The 17,081-nt window shown below is 41.2% G+C and overlaps 1 protein-coding gene across 2 annotated transcripts in view; it reads left to right on the forward strand.

The window, feature by feature from the left end:
* MEGF10 (multiple EGF like domains 10) overlaps positions 1-17,081 on the forward strand; it is a 94,224-nt gene that overhangs the window by 61,170 nt on the left and 15,973 nt on the right. For both annotated transcript variants that reach the window (XM_066614730.1, XM_066614731.1), the window contains exons 13-15: positions 7,919-8,065; positions 11,714-11,848; positions 13,799-13,927. In XM_066614730.1, the coding sequence (XP_066470827.1) occupies positions 7,919-8,065; positions 11,714-11,848; positions 13,799-13,927 (411 nt within the window). The remainder of the gene's footprint in view (positions 1-7,918; positions 8,066-11,713; positions 11,849-13,798; positions 13,928-17,081) is intronic.

Below are 17,081 nucleotides of genomic sequence, written 5' to 3' on the forward strand. Positions count from 1 at the left end.
AAGCAAAGTGCACCTAAAATTCCACACTGTGGTGGGCAAGAAGGGTAAAATTAGTGCGGCTCTGCCCAAAATGCCCTTTTGAGTTCCTTGAAATGCTCTACTCCTCTGATCTATAAATTACTTACTGTATAAATTCCCTGTACATCTTGGCACTGATGTCAGGCTGTCAGTGCCATTCTAGCCTTTTGGATACCATACAAGTAGCTGCTGATGGCAATGCTGCTGTCACACAAGTCCAAGAACTGCATTGCAGCAACAGCAGTGGTAGAGCCCAGCCAGGTTGCAGTGTTCAGATGGGGTCACCCCTTATGTCAGTGTGACACTGTTATGCCAGATGTTTATATGCCACTGCCTTATTCACAGGGAAGTAAGCCCATTGAACTAAGTATGACTTACAGCTGAGTAAGCACACTCATGATTGGGCTGGATGAGCATTTGATATAAAGAACATTATACCTTGCACAGATTAAATCACTGATAAACCCACTTGCTTTTATTTACTTCATTCACACAATTACAGATGCTACAGGAATGCTGATTTAGATGTGAGGCTCTTGGCATAATGCTTTGAGCAGTAAATGCAAGAGGATTTTTTCAGAGCTGCTTAGCTGAAGTTTATCATGACCATTTAGCAATTGCCTAGCAACTTGTGAAGGCCATCAAAGAGGCCTTTGTCCATTCTCTTGGCAAGAACATTTCCTCACCAATCTGCTTATCAAGAATGAAATTAACTTGTAAACTTATTAATAATTCCTTTGTTTCATAAGACACATTTTAAATGTTCAGAGGTTATATGCAGATATATTATTTGTAGTGTTCTTAGTTAAAATTGTGTCAAAACCCTTGCATGCAAAACACCGCTGTATTGTTGTTTGTAGGCTAAAATCACTCACCAAAAAAGACAGAGCTCTTTGCTGACGTTTGGTATTCAAAATCCAAGCATGCACCAGTCTGCTGCTATTACAAATGCTTTTAGAAATGCTTGGGGTTTTTTGTGTGCCTAAAACAGATTGATTTAATATACACAGAGATAAATGTGAATTAACTACATTTATTTTATATATAAGACACGAACTCACTAGACAAAATAAGTCTTGCTGTATGTGTGAATGTGGACATTTTAATCAGCAGTCCCGTGTAGGGTTTCAGACCTGGGAGGGAGGGCAGGATAGGTGTAGGCCTCCTCCATCAATCCTGCCCTTATCCCAGGTGTGATCCACCCTCAGTCTGCCCTCCATGCCCCAAAACATGCCTTCCTTGTCTCCATTCCACACTCCTCAATCCCTGAGCCACTCAGTGCTTTTCTTATCTCTGCCAGCAGCCGTGAGTCTGGATGCAAGGCCGGCACAGGCCTTTCTACCAGTGCTGCTTGCTCCCAAGTAGTTGCGAATGTCTTTTATGGCACACTTGCAACACTCAAGGCTGGTGCAGTAACTGCACCAGTAGAAGACTTCAATAGGATTGTGCTGTCAGTCTATTCCAAACGTCTGGCAAAAGAGCCAAGTGTAAACCAATTATTGAAAAGTCATAATGGATGAAGCAGTGAAGGTCTCCTGGAATAGAGAATTCCAGAGCCTCATCAGGTGCAAGCACAGAAAGTAGAGCCTCTCCAGAGGGCTGTAACTAGTGGGGAAGTTCATATAAGAATAAGGAGTGCTTTACATAACCCAGGCCAAATACATTTTATGTTTTAATGGTAATGAACAATATGGAGAATCAGGCTCAGAAGAAAATGGGAAGCCAATGCAAGTGGATATGATATGCTTTGTGCCATAACCTCCTTGACACTATACTAGCAGCTGCATTTGACACCAACTGTGGTTTTGAAATACTTTTCCAGAGTAGCCCATAGACAGAACATTGTAGTAATCCAAATGTACACACAATTTCTGCCTTTCATTCAGGACACAGTTCAGAAGAGGACTTGGGTTGGCACAAGTCCCTTGCACCAGCTCAGGAGTGTCACAAATGTACTGTGAAGCACATTCGTGACTACTCCGGCGTTGGCTGAGCACAGAGGTGTGCTAGCTCACAGAGGTCAAATCCAGCCTCTGCAGTGCTGAAATCAGGTAAGTTTGTGTTGGCTGAGGACAGCTGGTGTAGAGGGTTGGAGAGGGTGGTGGAAGGGTGGAATGGAAATGTTTTGGATGGGGCAGGAGAGGGCAGGCCAGTGGGTGGACTGGACCCAGGAGGGGGGTGGAACCAGCCTCAACCCCTTAGGTCGGATGGTAACCCCCCTCCCAGCCAGCCCAGTGTTCCATCAGGCTGTTTGGATCTGTGCCAACAATTTTGCTGGCACAGATCAAAGTAGCCCCATAGGGGTAGCTGGCATGCAACGTGGGGTAAGGGGATAAATATCCCCTTAGTCTGAGTTGTGTGGCAGCCACTTGCTGACCTGCACTGGATACAGTCCCAGCCACTTAGCCTGCATATCCCAACACAGGTTAGGATTGGCCTGCACAGCACATAAATTGTAACTTAAGGCTCACTTCATTTGCTCATGTATATAATGTGATTTCATCAACATGTTTAAATACACTTCAGCTAAATCATACCCATTTGAAATTCATTACATTATTACACAGTGCGAGTCCAGAAGCATTTTTAATTTTCAGCTTAATATATAGGCATGCCGGTATCAGGCATGCATGGTATCAGTGGGGTTTCCGTTCTCGAACCCCTGCAGTTACTTGAAACCACAGATACTAGGGAATGCCCTTCCATCCTCCGGAGATTGTCTGAGCGTAGCAGAGGCCACGCATGTCCATCCATGACCTCTGCCAGGCTCAGACTAAACCATAGAGCAGGGATGCCCAAACCCTGGCCCTGGGGCCACTTGCGGCCCTCAAGAACTCCCAATCTGGTCCTCAGGGAGCCCCCAGTCTCCAATGAGTCTCTGGCCCTCCGGAGCCTCTGGCCCTCCGGAGACTTGCTGGAGCCTGTGCTGGCTTGATGCAACTGCTCTCAGTGTGATGGCCAACTGTTCAACCTCTCACGTGAGCTGTGGGAAGAAGGCTTCCTCCACTGCTTGCTGTTTCACATTTGTGATGCTGCAGCAGCAGCAAAGAAAAGGCTGGCCTTGCTTTGTGCAAAGCCTTTTATAGGCCTTGAGCTATTGCAAGACCTTCATTCATAAGTTCGATCTCTAATATATTCATTTATGTAAATGTATTCAAATTTGAAATGAAAATTAATTCTTTTTTTCCCCTGGCCCCTGACACAGTGTCAGAGAGATGATGTGGCCCTCCTGCCAAAAAGTTTGGACACCCCTGCTGCAGAGCAAAAAAAAAGTCACTTCAGGTTTTTTTTGAAAAACTGGAAGTGATGTTTTTAATGCCGTAGAAGGCATTAAAGCACTCCAGGCTTCCCTGGGCCTCCGAATGCCTTATAAGGCATTAAAAACATCACTTCCAGTTTTTTTGAAAACCAGAAGTGACTTTTTTTTGCTCCAAGGCTCATCTGAGCCCAGTAGAGACTGCAAACAGACATACGTGGCCTCTGCTTGGCTCAGATGAGCTTCTGGAGGCGAGGGGAGCACATGCTGGAGGGCTACAGGGCCAATCCACTGATAAATGGATTCATGGATACAGGATCCGTGGATACGCCCCTCCTGTTTTTGCTATTAATTCAGTGCACCATCAAACATGTTTGCTGAAGAATCAGCTGGAAAAAAGGAGCAGTGGTGGCGGCTTAGGGTGGCATCCCAATGAGAGCTCACTGTGCCAATGAAAGCTTCTTCTGCCAATGGAGGGAATGTTCTGTTCTTGCAGACCAACCCACTCCTGTCAGAGACTGAAACGCTTGTGCTGGGCAGTGATTTGGGAGAACAGTGAACTGAAGGGTATCCTGCTCCTCTCCAACCTGCTGCTCGTTGAGCCACTTCTGTTGGCTCTAGTATTGGGCAACACATCTGGAAGGACAGAGAAAATGCTGCTGCTGCTCCTGATTCCTCACTGCTTCCTGCTCATACTTGGCTGCTGAGGAAACACTGGATGTGGGCAAAGAGAGGGGGAAGAAGCCACCCACCCTGTCCGCTTTTTGCTCTGGCACCACTGCCTACATTCTCCCAGTATGCACTGCTCAATCCAGTTTAATTTTAGGCAGAACCAGTGGTCTGGCAGCAGGTGGCACCAGAGCACAAGATAAGGGTGTGTGTGTGTTGGGGGGTGTGACAATCTGCACCATCCTCTCCTTGCTCACAGTTTCCTGAATAACCTCTCCTTGACCGGTTTTCTGAGCAGTCAGGTGTGCAAGGTGGTGAGCAGTGTGCGTGCACAGACATGGAAAGTTGGCAATTTCATACTGCCTCAGGTAGCACCTGAGTTTGCTGAGTTTGCCTCAGGTAGCACCAAAGCACCAAAGGTACCTGAGTTTGCCTCAGGTAGCACCAAAGTTTCAACTGGGTCTGTGCTCACTGAAGACACCCACAATCATAAGGACCCCTTCCACAAGTGGAATGCTCCTTCTGCTCTCAAAGGAAGGTTTTGTTTGTGTGTCGGAGGTGCTACTTGGGGTGCCACCTTCTGTATGTAGCAACACAGAGTCTTTTGGACCTTAAAAACAAAGTAACAGATTTCACGAATAAAGAAATGATTTTAAAGACTAATAAATATACCAAAGTAGGGTACAGTCTATTTCATTAGATGCAGACATCTGAATACAAGAATACATTAAAAGTGAGGAAATCCCTCAAACTATTTAATTATTATTTGTGTGGAATGTGCTGGCACTAATTGTGTGTGTGCGTGTGGCATATATAAAAATAAAAAATAAGACTTTAGCTTTCAAAAGTGTGCATTTGAATTTCTAACCCTAAGCCAGTATTTAGATAGTTAGTAGCCTAGGCACATTTTTAAAGGTGAGATTCTTGCAGGGTTTTAGTGGCATCTAATAATGGCTCAGTGTTCTTGCAGGGTATTAGTGGCATCTAATAGTGGCTCAGTGTCTCTCACTCAGCAACCTTATTCAGATGCAAATGTCAATGCCTCCCTTTAGGTTTCAAGCTAAAAAGATTGTTCCAAGCTGCAGAAAAATAAGTAACTTTGTGTCTTGATTCAGAAAACTCAGTTAGCTGGGTGCTCAAAAATCAGCTTGTAACATGTTGATGCCTTTTGTGTCTTGGCAATCAGTTCAGATTCCATTCAAGTTTGTATTTGCAAGGGGAAAGTAGTCTCTTTATGGTTGTTCAGTATCCTGTGTAAAATTAGTTGCTGAGTTGTTGTCAAATTTCAGTGTGAGGAATTTTCCACTACAGTTGGCTATGGGGTCATTTCTCAGATGGTAGAAATGTCTGAGATGTAAAGGTTTTGACAGGCATTTTCATTGTTTCCAGTCAAGAGAAGATATTTTCCAAATAAGATGCAACATCTGGAGAAGGAGTGAGTAGGGCTGCATGTTGTACAGATCTGTAGGGTAATTAATTTTCATCGCTGACAGTCTCTCTTAATTCTGCCCCACGCTCTACAAAACATTCACTTTGGGATTTTTTTTTCTCCTATAAAAATCCAGAGCTGGTTTAGCCCTTTAAGAAGTTTGATCGAAAGTAGACCTGAAATGAATCTTGCCTGAAACCTGACAAAGCAAGCCATTCTTCTTCTAGCCCCTTTTTTCTTTAGCCAAATGATTCATTCAGTAGCTGCACTCCAATAATAGTCAATTGATAACAGAAAACACTGTAGACACAATAGGGTCTGAGAGAGACTGTAGATGCCTGCCTACTGGCATTTGACCCGAAAGGAGACTTTTTAGCAGGGAGAAAACACAAAGCAAAAGATAAAATGGAAATTCCATTTATTAACTGTAAAAGGAAAAATGCTTATCGTGCTAATGAGCTGTTGCATTTTTTGAGACCACTTATATACTGGAGTTCTGCCCATGAAACATGGATTGAATGGTATCCTTAGTGCAGCTACGCATGCTGGAATGCTCTTGTAGTTCATTCTAAATTCTTTCTTGTGCTCTGCTTTTCTTTTTTCTTATGTGGTTTGAAAGTCAGCAGTAAGCAGCTTACCACCAATTAGGAGAGAAATAGGTTTCTTCTGTACCTATTGCTTACAGATTTTCCTTATTCAAAAAAGGATAAAACCAAACTGAACATTTGTGGATTTTTTCCTTCTTTCTGAAGCAACTAAATAAGTCCATGAGATCTGCCTTTTGAAAAACAGAACCAAGATCCATCTAGTTCAACCTGTTCTTAATACCAGCTAATGGCTCTGGGGGCTCATGAGCAAGCCATGGATTATACCTGCATCTGATAATAACTGAGTTATATTGAGACTGTATATGGATACTTCATTTAGATACTATGGGTTGTATCCAAAGAAATGTAATCATGACTAGTTTGCCTCAACTAACTTATCGAATTCAATCATGTCTTACTCATGATTAACTTTCTTTGGACACATCCCCATGGATAATAGCAGTAAATAGACCATAGGTATATTTAATCCTTGTTTAAAGCTACCAATTGCCTCATTTTATTGGAATTATTGGAATTATTTCCATTAAATTCTTATTCTATTCTTTCAGTCATTCCTGAACCTACAGCCAGTCAATTTCATTTCCTCAAATGCACTCCCTGGGTTGTATCCTAAGGAATGGGTGTGAAAGGAAGTTCGTGGAAGTGAACTTTCCCACTATCTGCTTGGAATAGCAGCCATCTGTGCCTGCTGAAAATCCATTGCAAAGGACTGGAGAACACCCTCCCCCTGTATAGGACTGTACAGGGCACAAAGAGTTGTAGGTGGGAGAATTATTAAGATTTCCCACCTTGCACAAATGGAAGTCTTTGCAGAAGACAAATTTAGAATACAAGCTGTTGAAAACAATGTTTGGGTGTGGGTACCTTCCTTGCAGTACAATACTACACCTGTTATTCAGATGTCCCACTGTGTACAGTGGGCTTACCCTCAGGTAATTGTGTATAGAATTGCAGCATATCCATTATTACCAAAATGTAGTCATTAATTTGAGCTTGACTTATTTTCTTCTCTCTTAGCTTTATTTCTCCCATTAACAACAAGCATTCACAATATGGTGTGGAGAAGACACCCAAACCCTTTGTAATAATGGGGACAGGAACTGAACATTCCACTCTGGAGATTTGGCAGGCAGAATTTAAATACCTAATTTTTTGTTTAAATTGAATTGCCAATCTCTAGAATTTAGATGCTGATCAGGAATGAAAGACAAAGATAAGGGCCTACATAGAAACATTTTGTCTGTATGTCCAACGGTTTCACACACACACACACACACACACACACACACACACACACACACAAAACACCTATTGACTCTTGACATCAATACCATGGAGATTATAGTGTAATGTCTCAGTTGTGAAAATTCAATATTTATTTATTTCAAACCTAACCAGATAGTAATCAGCGCCATAGCACCAAGCAAGATGTGACGGCATGTGCCAAGTTTTTTGAATGTTAGTCTTCCCCAATCATAGATCGTGCATGATAAGGGGTCTAATTTCAAACCAAGAGGGGTTCATTTGTTTCCATAGTTCTCAAACAGCAAACTTTTTCTCATTTCAGTTATGAGAACAATGCCTGGGAGTGAGAGTCAGACTGGGTTTATGTAAAGGGCTAGTGGGGAAGAATTTAGCATTGAAACATACATCATATTTTTCTTTAACTTGGACTTACCCATCTCCATGTTTAACAAACAGAGTGATGTTGTCAAATACAATCTGATAGTTGATCACACTGTCCAGAAGACATGAGAAATGTGTGAAGTTTTGACTCCATATTTACCAAATAATGCACTATTGTGCTCCCCTCCATTTTCGTTGTAATAATTGTGCAACATTCACTTCCTAGTTATCATTCTCTTGCTTCTCACCTGAGATATTGGAGTGCTTTCTCTAGTAGTGTTAATGACAGCTCTGTATGTAAAATGCTTGCAGGTATGCGTTGTGACAGTGTATGTACAGAAGGCCACTGGGGTCCCAACTGTTCCTTGTCCTGCTACTGCAAAAATGGGGCATCATGCTCCCCAGATGAAGGAATCTGTGAATGTGCACCTGGCTACAGAGGAACTACTTGCCAAAGAAGTAAGTTTTACAAGGTACCTTCCTTTAGTCTGGGTATATTGCAAAGTGAAATATGGTATTGTATAGCAATTTCAGATAGTTCTGTGACATTTGGGTTTTTTGTTTTTCCTGATTTCCTACCGTGAATACCATTTTCCCTATAGACGACCTTCGTAATCCTACAATAGATTTTTAGACTTGCTGTACTGCTTCCCATCCATTGCACTTTGTATTGCTAGAATCCCATGCTGCTTCCTGTCTTCATTCACTTCCTATGTATATGGATTGTATTTCTGAAAACAGACCATAGAGTGGATTTCTGGTCTCCAAGTTTTGTCTGTGATCCATCATAAAATAAACCCAGATTCTGCAGAGGCCACTTACACATTGGCACCTAATCCTGGGAAAACCATGAATGCGTCATGCTACTGTTTTAATTCTTTTCAGCATTTCATGCCATGTACTGTAAATTGGGCCCTGATCCATGGAGTGGGAATTAAAAGGATTAGTCAGATGTGGAACTAGATGTAGCACCTCCTGTTGTGCCGCAGAATATAGAAACCTTTGTCTTAGTTAAATGAATGATCTGGGTGGTTCACTTGAAGCTTTGACTTTAGAGTAACATGCAACCATCCAAGCTCCCACACAAGACCTTTTGAAATGAATTGAAAACTATACAGCCTAGTATAACAATCCTTGATGGATTGTTTCCATGGTTGCCACTATTGTCACTATCTACAATGGCTTTAGAGTTAATCATTTAGTTAATGGAGAGGCACTGTAAGTAAAGATGAGGTAACACAACATGTAAATCTTTTACTGATTTTGCACAATGTGTATACAGTGGCTCCCCTCCCCCATTATCACATTTAAATGACCCTTGAAAGAACTAGGCTCTTGTAGACAAGTAATTGCACAAATCAATGGTTAAGGAACTAGGAACAGCCTGGACTATAAGAGGGGTAGGGAGAAGCTATGACTAACCCAAAGAATTACTGGAAAACCATGAAACTCTCTGGGATGCTTCTTCAGTTTAGACAACATGTTTCAACTATGTAGCCAAGCCGGCTGATTTCTAAACAACTTCAAATAATTTAAAGGTGAAAAGTTTGCTTTGGGAGTGTGAATGGCCGCTTTACAATAGGCACTTAACTTAAAGCATTGCTTAATATACTAATTTGTCATGAAAGAAATGCCAGAAGTTAGAGATGTAAAGAGTGAAATTCTACCCCACATTCTCTTTCTTGCTCTGTCAAGCCAACTGGTGATATGTCTGCAAAGAAGAGGGATCCAGTGTTCTTGGCATAAAAATGAATTCTCTTTAAGGCATGAGTTGAATAAAAACAAGGAATAGTGTGTAGCTGTCTGTACCCTGATTGCTCTTCTGTTGGGAAAAGTACTTTATACTGGTATTTTGTCAGAAGCTGCCAAGTTGCCGTGATTCAGTCCAGTCCTGCCAGTGAGGGTAAAAGTCATACTGTGGATAGTGATGTGTTGATACAGGTGGAGTGGCGCATGATGACAGCAACAGTGCTTTTGGTAAACATTGCGTGGATAGCAGTATCTTATCAGGCTAGGATTGTCTGTTGGATTTTTAAAAAATAAATTTAGTATGTATAAAATGGATCTTTTAAACCAGGGCTGTCCAAACATTTTGGCAGGAGGGCCACATCATCTCTCTGACACTGTGTGGGGGGCATAAAGAATTATAAAAAAATTTTATAATTCATCAAGAAAATAAAGAATTAATTTACATTTACAATTTGAATAAATTTACATAAATTAATATATTAGAGATGGAACTTATATGAATGAATAAAGGTCTTGCAGTAGCTCAAGGCCTATGAAAGGCCTTACACAAAGCAAGGCCAGCCTTTCCTTCACTGCCAGTGCTACATCACAGATGTGAAACAGCAAGTAGTGGAGCGAGCCCTTGTCCCACAGCTCACGTGAGTGGTCGAACAGTCATCCTCGCACTGAGAGCAGTTGTGTTGGGCCAGCACAGGCTCCAGCAAGTCTCCGGAGGGCCAGAGGCTCATTGGAGACTGGGGGCTCCCCGAGGGCCTGATTGGGAGCCTCTGAGGGCCGCAAGTGGCCCCTGGACCAGGGTTTGGGCACCCCTGTTTTAAACTATTCCTGTAGTACATCTGGGTTTTTTATGTGTTAGTGGCGTAGCTGACTTTTTCTTAAATCACCTGGATAACCAAGTATTCTAATCATTCTAAAGTTCCTACATTAGTCTTGCTTGGGTATGAAATCATGACCAGCAGGTGTAGTGGTGGGGGAGAATGGAGCTCTGGGATTTCTGCCACAGCAGGAGTAATGATGTCATCACCAGGAGTGCTTAGATAATGCCTTTGAAACATTTTCAAAAGCCAAGAAGAAGCATCAGGCTCAGTAGGAGACAAACTGAGAAATTTGCCTAAAGACATCCAGTAATGTCTAGGACCTAGAGTCTAGGTCAGGGGTGCCCAAACCCTGGCCCTGGGGCCACTTGCGGCCCTTGAGGCCTCTCAGTGCGGCCTTCAGGGAGCCCCCAGTCTTCAATGATCCTCTGGCCCTCTGGTGATTTGTTGGAGCCCACACTGGCCCGATGCAACTGCTCTCAGAGTGAGGGCAACTGTTTGACCTCTCGCGTGAGCTGTGGGATGTGAGCTCCACTGGTTGCTGTTTACATCTGTGATGCAGTAGTGGCAGCAAAGGAAAGGCCAGCCTTGCTTTGTGCAAGGTCTTTTATAGGCCTTGAGCTATTGCAAGACCTTCACTCATTCATATAAGTTCATCTTATATGAATGAGTTCATATAAGTTGGGCAGGAGGTCTGGTCTAGAGGGTAGAGCCTCCGTCTGCCTGAAGATAACATCCACAAGGTTGCCAGTTCGAGGCCACCGGCACCGTGCGACCTTGAAGCAGCTGACAAGCTGAAGCCGAGCTATTCCATCTGCTCTGAGCGTGGGAGGATGGAGGCCAGAATGTGAAGCCAGATCGGAATGAAACACCTGAATGTAGTGGTTCTTGAAAGAAAGAACCTTCTTTCAATTGTAAAAATCCCTATTTAATAAGGGATTTAAATAAAGCCTGCCTATGTAAACCGCCTTGAATAAAGTCTTAAATAAAGACCAAGAAAGGCGGTATATAAATACCTATTATTATTATTATTATCTTTATATATTCATTTATGTAAACATATGCAAATTTATTCAAATTTGAAATGTAAATTAATTCTTTTTTTCCCCGGCCCCCAATACAGTGTCAGAGAGACGATGTGGCCCTCCTGCCAAAAACTTTGGACACCCCTGGTCTAGGTCATAATCTTTTCTCAAGGAGTACTTGATTGACTTTATGTAGCTCATGTTATGTTAAGGCTGCATTATGTGCATTTTCTTGGGAGTAGTTCTTACTGAGCACAGCTGAACTTATTTCTGAGTATATGCATAAATTAGCACTCTTAACAGTACAGTCCTATGCATGCCCACGCAAAAGTAAGACTCTTTGAGTTTATTGGGTTTATTACTCCTATGCACACTTACCTTAAAGTAATTCCCATGGAATTCAGTGGTATTTACTTCTAAGTAGACTAGGATTGCACTGCTCTGGGGGTGTCATCATGAGCTATTACATTCTGAAATGTATCACCAAACCACTGATTATAACACTTGTATGCTTTCAGTTTGCTCTCCTGGATTTTATGGTCATCGCTGTAGCCAGGCATGCCCCCAGTGTGTGCACAGCAGTGGTCCATGCCATCATGTGACGGGTCTGTGTGATTGTTTACCTGGTTTCACAGGAGCTCTTTGCAATGAAGGTACAAATCTCAATACAATCCCATACCAAGTATTATATATATTTATATATTCTGTTTTTTCATACATAGTTTCTTTTGAAATATGTATACAGTAGTCTATTCTACTAAATAAAATTGATTTTAACAAGCTTTAGGGGAATTGTTCCTTTTGGATACTCTTCAAAGGTCACACTTTATTGTTGTGGCCGAAACTATTAAGAAGAGTGTTGGTTGAGAATGCATGTTTGATTACATAGGCTAACACACATTTTGCTTCCTTAAACGTTACACCAATTCCTGGGTATATTTGGGGTGCCGATTCAAAAAATGGCATCCATTTTGCCCTATCATGTCTAGTTTTGGAGACATGGCATAGCCTCTTTACTGAATGGTTCAAGCAGCTTCCTCATGAGGAAGCCTACACCATGGCTTCCTCATGAGGAAGCTGCTTGAACCATTCACTAATGAGGCTATACTATATCTCCAAAACTAGACAGGGCAAAATGGATGCCGTTTTTGGAATCGGCACCCCAAATTCATATCAAACCACCATAAAGTTTGGGAAAAACTTTTTCTGACCCTCAATTTTGTAGGCCTGTGTTATTTGTCACATATGATATGAATTTTATTTAATAGACAACCTGGAGCACAAAATAGTAATCATTAGCTGCAATTTATCTATATGTGTGTTGCTAAAAATAAATTTTCCTTAAAACACTTAACACATATTAGAGCATTGTACTGACTCATCTACCTGTATAATGTTCTAATTGCTTTGAGTAAGTTCATCTTTCTGCCACATTTTACTGAGCTACTTTGCTGACCTGGGTAGGAGGAATACTGCCAGAAAGTTCAGAGGAAGGGGAAAGTGACATGCACTGAATTGGGTCCACCTGTGAATTTTAAGAAATCCCCTCAAATGCTGCACCCTCTGAAAACCACAGAGGAGAAAACCACAAGATTGGTTTTGGATAAAGCCACAAGTCTGGATCAGCTCAGTGTATACTTCTTGGAGCCTTGGGGCTTCCCAAGACCATTGTTAGGAGTGCAAAGAACTCTGGAGACCAAAATGCTTGGGAATTTCTAATGGTCTCTCCAAGTAAAACCAGAAGTCCTGCTCTTCCACATTTAAAGGAACTGTAGTGCAAAGGTAGCAGTGGACAGTATTCTGGGTCACATCAGCCCTGATCATTGCCATGAACACCCAATGTTGGAAACAAGGAATGATTTTTCTGACAGAGAGATCAGTCAAAACCAAAACTGTTGCCTCAGTACACAGTGGACTACTTGGTGACAGAGAAATATATGTCTAGTGAATTTGTCACTTGGGGGAAAAAGTCCATCAAATATCACCTGCTAATCTTGCAAGGATTCACTTTCTCCATGGCCAGTAGGACTGTGAACAGAGACAGCCATAAGAATGAGCTACAGTAGAATGGTAATGAAGAGAAGAGCAGAAAGAAGCAGGCACATGGTAACAAGTGACAGAGAGGGAAAAGACTAAGGAAAGAGAAATGGAGGAAGCAGACTGGAGCAGGAAGCTAGGGAACAGGAAAGAGAAGCTGGAGAGGATCACTGAGTGGTTAGAAAAGAAAGAAGCAGGCAATGAATGAAGGGAATGGAGCCCGAAGGAAAAGAGAATTTGAAATAGTGGACAAAGACAAAGGAGCCAAGAGAAAGAGGGATTTGTACATTAGGAAGCTGCCCTAAGTATAATCAGATGGTTGATCCACCTGGTTCAGTATTGTCTTCACTGACTAGCAGTGGTTCTCTAGGTTTGCTGCCTGAAGTCTCTCCCATCTTATATGTAGAAATATTCTTATATGTAGAAGAATTTCTTATATGTAGATATTTCTTATAATGTACATATTTCTTATATGTAGAAATATTTTAAAACAAAAAGAAAAGAACACTATGCTAACCAAGCTCGACAAAAGCAAATTATTCATGAATTAAATATTGCTTTTTCAGTTTGTCCCAGTGGCAGATTTGGGAAGAACTGTGCAGGAATTTGCACATGTACCAACAATGGAACCTGTAATCCAATTGACAGGTCCTGTCAATGTTATCCTGGCTGGATTGGTAGTGACTGTTCTCAACGTAAGTACCAATATTTTATCTGTTCAGAGGTCTTGCTGAAAAAATCATAATTTTGTTCTCTTGCATATTGTCTGAGGTGGTGAGGACATACTTTTTGACTTATTGAAAGATGGTCAACGGCCTATATGGCTAATCGAGCTCAATCTATTTGTATTTCAAATAGTGCATTAGGAAAAATATTTACTCTACGGGTTTTTCATAGCAATGTCAATGTTGAAAAATTTAGCCCTTATAATACAGGCCATACTTATAGCCGTTTCAGGGTTTTACAAGCAGAGTATAAAACTGCCTTCCATGCTAAATATTATTGCCTTCATCTTTGTTGCACATATGGAGAAAAAAGCCTTCTTGTGTTTTATGCATCAGAATCTGCAGTATAGAAAGGTTATGTGAGACTCCATCAGCAACACAAAGGATTAATGGCACTGCTCAGAACAGACCATGCTCTCTAAATATGTGTGCAGAACATTAAATACAATTGCATTTTGAATTTCTGCATTTTTGTAGTAAAAATAACAAAGGGTCTTTTTATTGTGACACAAACTTTCATGGACTTAAGGCAAAGCAATCATAACTACCTATTACAGCTATACATGCATAAATTGTAATAGGTTGCGGGGGGCGGTCAAATGGCTGTGAAATGCAAAAGCCGTCTTTTGCAGTGGAGGAGGGTGCTACTTATAAAAGCTGCATCTCTCACTGTCTCTCAGAAACAGGGCCATGCAAATCTTTGTCTTCCCCTGGTTCTGTGGGATGTAGCCACTCCCAGTTTTGGTCCTGTCTTGGTTCCAGGGAGCAGGACTTCAGTGGAGCTTGGTCAATTTTTTTTCCTTTTTTTGTTATTCAGTCAGATAATTTTTCTTTGCCCCCTCTGATGTAATTGAGGCAGTTAAGGTAGGATAGGAGTCCGAGGACAACCTTCCCTGAAGCCTCATTTTTCCAAGTGCTCTTTCATAAGCACAAAGGGTGTTGAAGCCAGAAGGAACCAAGAGCACAGATCAAATCAAGGAGGCACGTAGTCACACAGAAGCAGAGGAGGTTTTCACTGTCTGATCCTCTTGAGCACATCATTCCTTTTCTCCAAGTTTTTCAAGAAGTTCACTGTAAGAAGAAGATACATTGACAAATTGTGCAAAAATGGGTTATAGTTATAAATAATTATAAATTACTGGAACAAAAATTTCCATTTTGTCCATGTTGTGTTTTCCATTAATGTGATGTCAATGCCAGTGTGTGATTGTAAGTTTATTTGTTGTATGTTAGGTGTGGGTTGCTAAATTTAAAAAAAAATAACAAAAGTCTGAGTGGCATGAGTATTGCACAATCAGCATGAACTTCCTTCTGTTGTTTATGTCTGCTTGAATCAGTATTCAACGGAATTAGTAAGTACTTGACAAAGAGTAGGTGTACCAGAGTCAGGCAGCTACAAGCTTTTAAGAGTCCGGTCTTGATTTGTGGGTACATGTAAAGTTTCAGCAACGCTTGCATGAGTTCTAGCAATATGCCAGACCTGAGGGCACAGAAAAGCTATTCTGTTTCCCAGCTGGCTGCAGCAGGACTCACATAATTCAGGACTCACAGGACTCAGCATGGTTCACATAATTAATGGCTTGACTAACACTGGTTGGGGGTGGCTGTCTCCCAGTTGTGAAACATCTGGTCCATTCAGAAACCTTTACAGTGCAATCCTATGCATGTCTGCTCAGAACTCAAGTGGGACTTGTGTGTGTGCGCAGGTAACACTCATGTAAGTCTGTATAGGATTGCAGCCCTAAATACTTTATTCCTTGTACATTTCTAGTCTTGCCCTTGTACCTTTTTCTTCCTATCGCTTTGCATTGTAGACGTTATATAATGTTTGTGCAATTGCAATAATGTTGGTGGTTTCATGCTATATTTTAGATTAAATAAAACCTAAGCATAGAATTATGCACCTCTCTTTTTTTGAAACAAGTACTAAAAGATTGATTAAAATGTTGTTCATTAATTATTTTTATGCTTATTCCTACGAACTGATGCTTTGTATGTGTCCCTTAAGAAAGTGTTAACTGAAACACTGGGATGTTTGGTAGGAGTATCAGCCTGAAGTTTGTCACTCTTTTTGTGTTTGTAGAAATCATTAGTGTAGTTCTTCAGTTGCTTCCTCACTATGAACAATTGATAAAGAGCAATAAGAAAAAAAATGCCAGGAGCATAAAAGGGAATGTCTGCTAAGTCTGACCTCTAGATCAGGAAAAGGAAGTTTTACTTGAGTTGTGTCATTGATTTGTGCCTCATGTTCTTGTCCCATTACTTTAAAATGATTTCAGTGTGAAGTCTCTTAAAGACTTCTGTGTATATGAACTGACAGCCTTCAGTTGTCTAACAGCACAATTCTACGCATGCATCCTGAAACAAAGTCCCATTGAGTTCCAGATAAGTGTGCACAGCAGTGGTTCTCACATGTTTAGCACCGGGACCCACTTTTTAGAATGAGAATCTGTCAGAACCCACCAGAAATGATGTCATGACTGGAAGTGACATCATCAAGCAGGAAAATTTTTAACAATTCTAGGCTGCAATCTTACCCACACTTACTCAGGAGTTAGTCCCATTTACTATCATTGTTAAAAGCATATACATAGTAGCCTGTTAAAAGTATGATCTGTAACATGTCCCCAAATGCAGTCACATACCATTGTAGCATCAAGTTTAATATATTAAAAATAAAATATTGAAATGAATGGGGACCCACCTGAAATTGGCTCACGACCCACCTAGTGGGTCCCAACCCACAGTTTGAGAAACACTGGTGCATAGAATCTTATCCTGTCACTAGTTCCCCTCCCTTAAAATTATTTGTCATAAAAAAATTGAAACTGAAAAACGATTTAAACCGTTGACATATTCCTCATTGTAGTCCTTCTAGGTGTTACATTAAAGGAGAAAAATTTCTTGTTGGTCATTGATTTCTAAAAATTGGCCATTGAGCCATTGTCATTTTCTCTCAAAATAACACACAGGCATACTTTAAAGACATCTGTTTTGCATTTGTCCCCAATCAGGTCAGACAGCATGCCAGTGCTTGTTAACTTTATTGTTCTATAATGAGTTGTGATATGGAAAGTATTATTGATTGGTGGAATGATGAAAACAAAGATGATCCTCAGGCAAG

This window comes from Tiliqua scincoides, chromosome 2, assembly GCF_035046505.1.
Source record: "Tiliqua scincoides isolate rTilSci1 chromosome 2, rTilSci1.hap2, whole genome shotgun sequence".
Lineage (NCBI taxonomy): Eukaryota > Metazoa > Chordata > Lepidosauria > Squamata > Scincidae > Tiliqua > Tiliqua scincoides.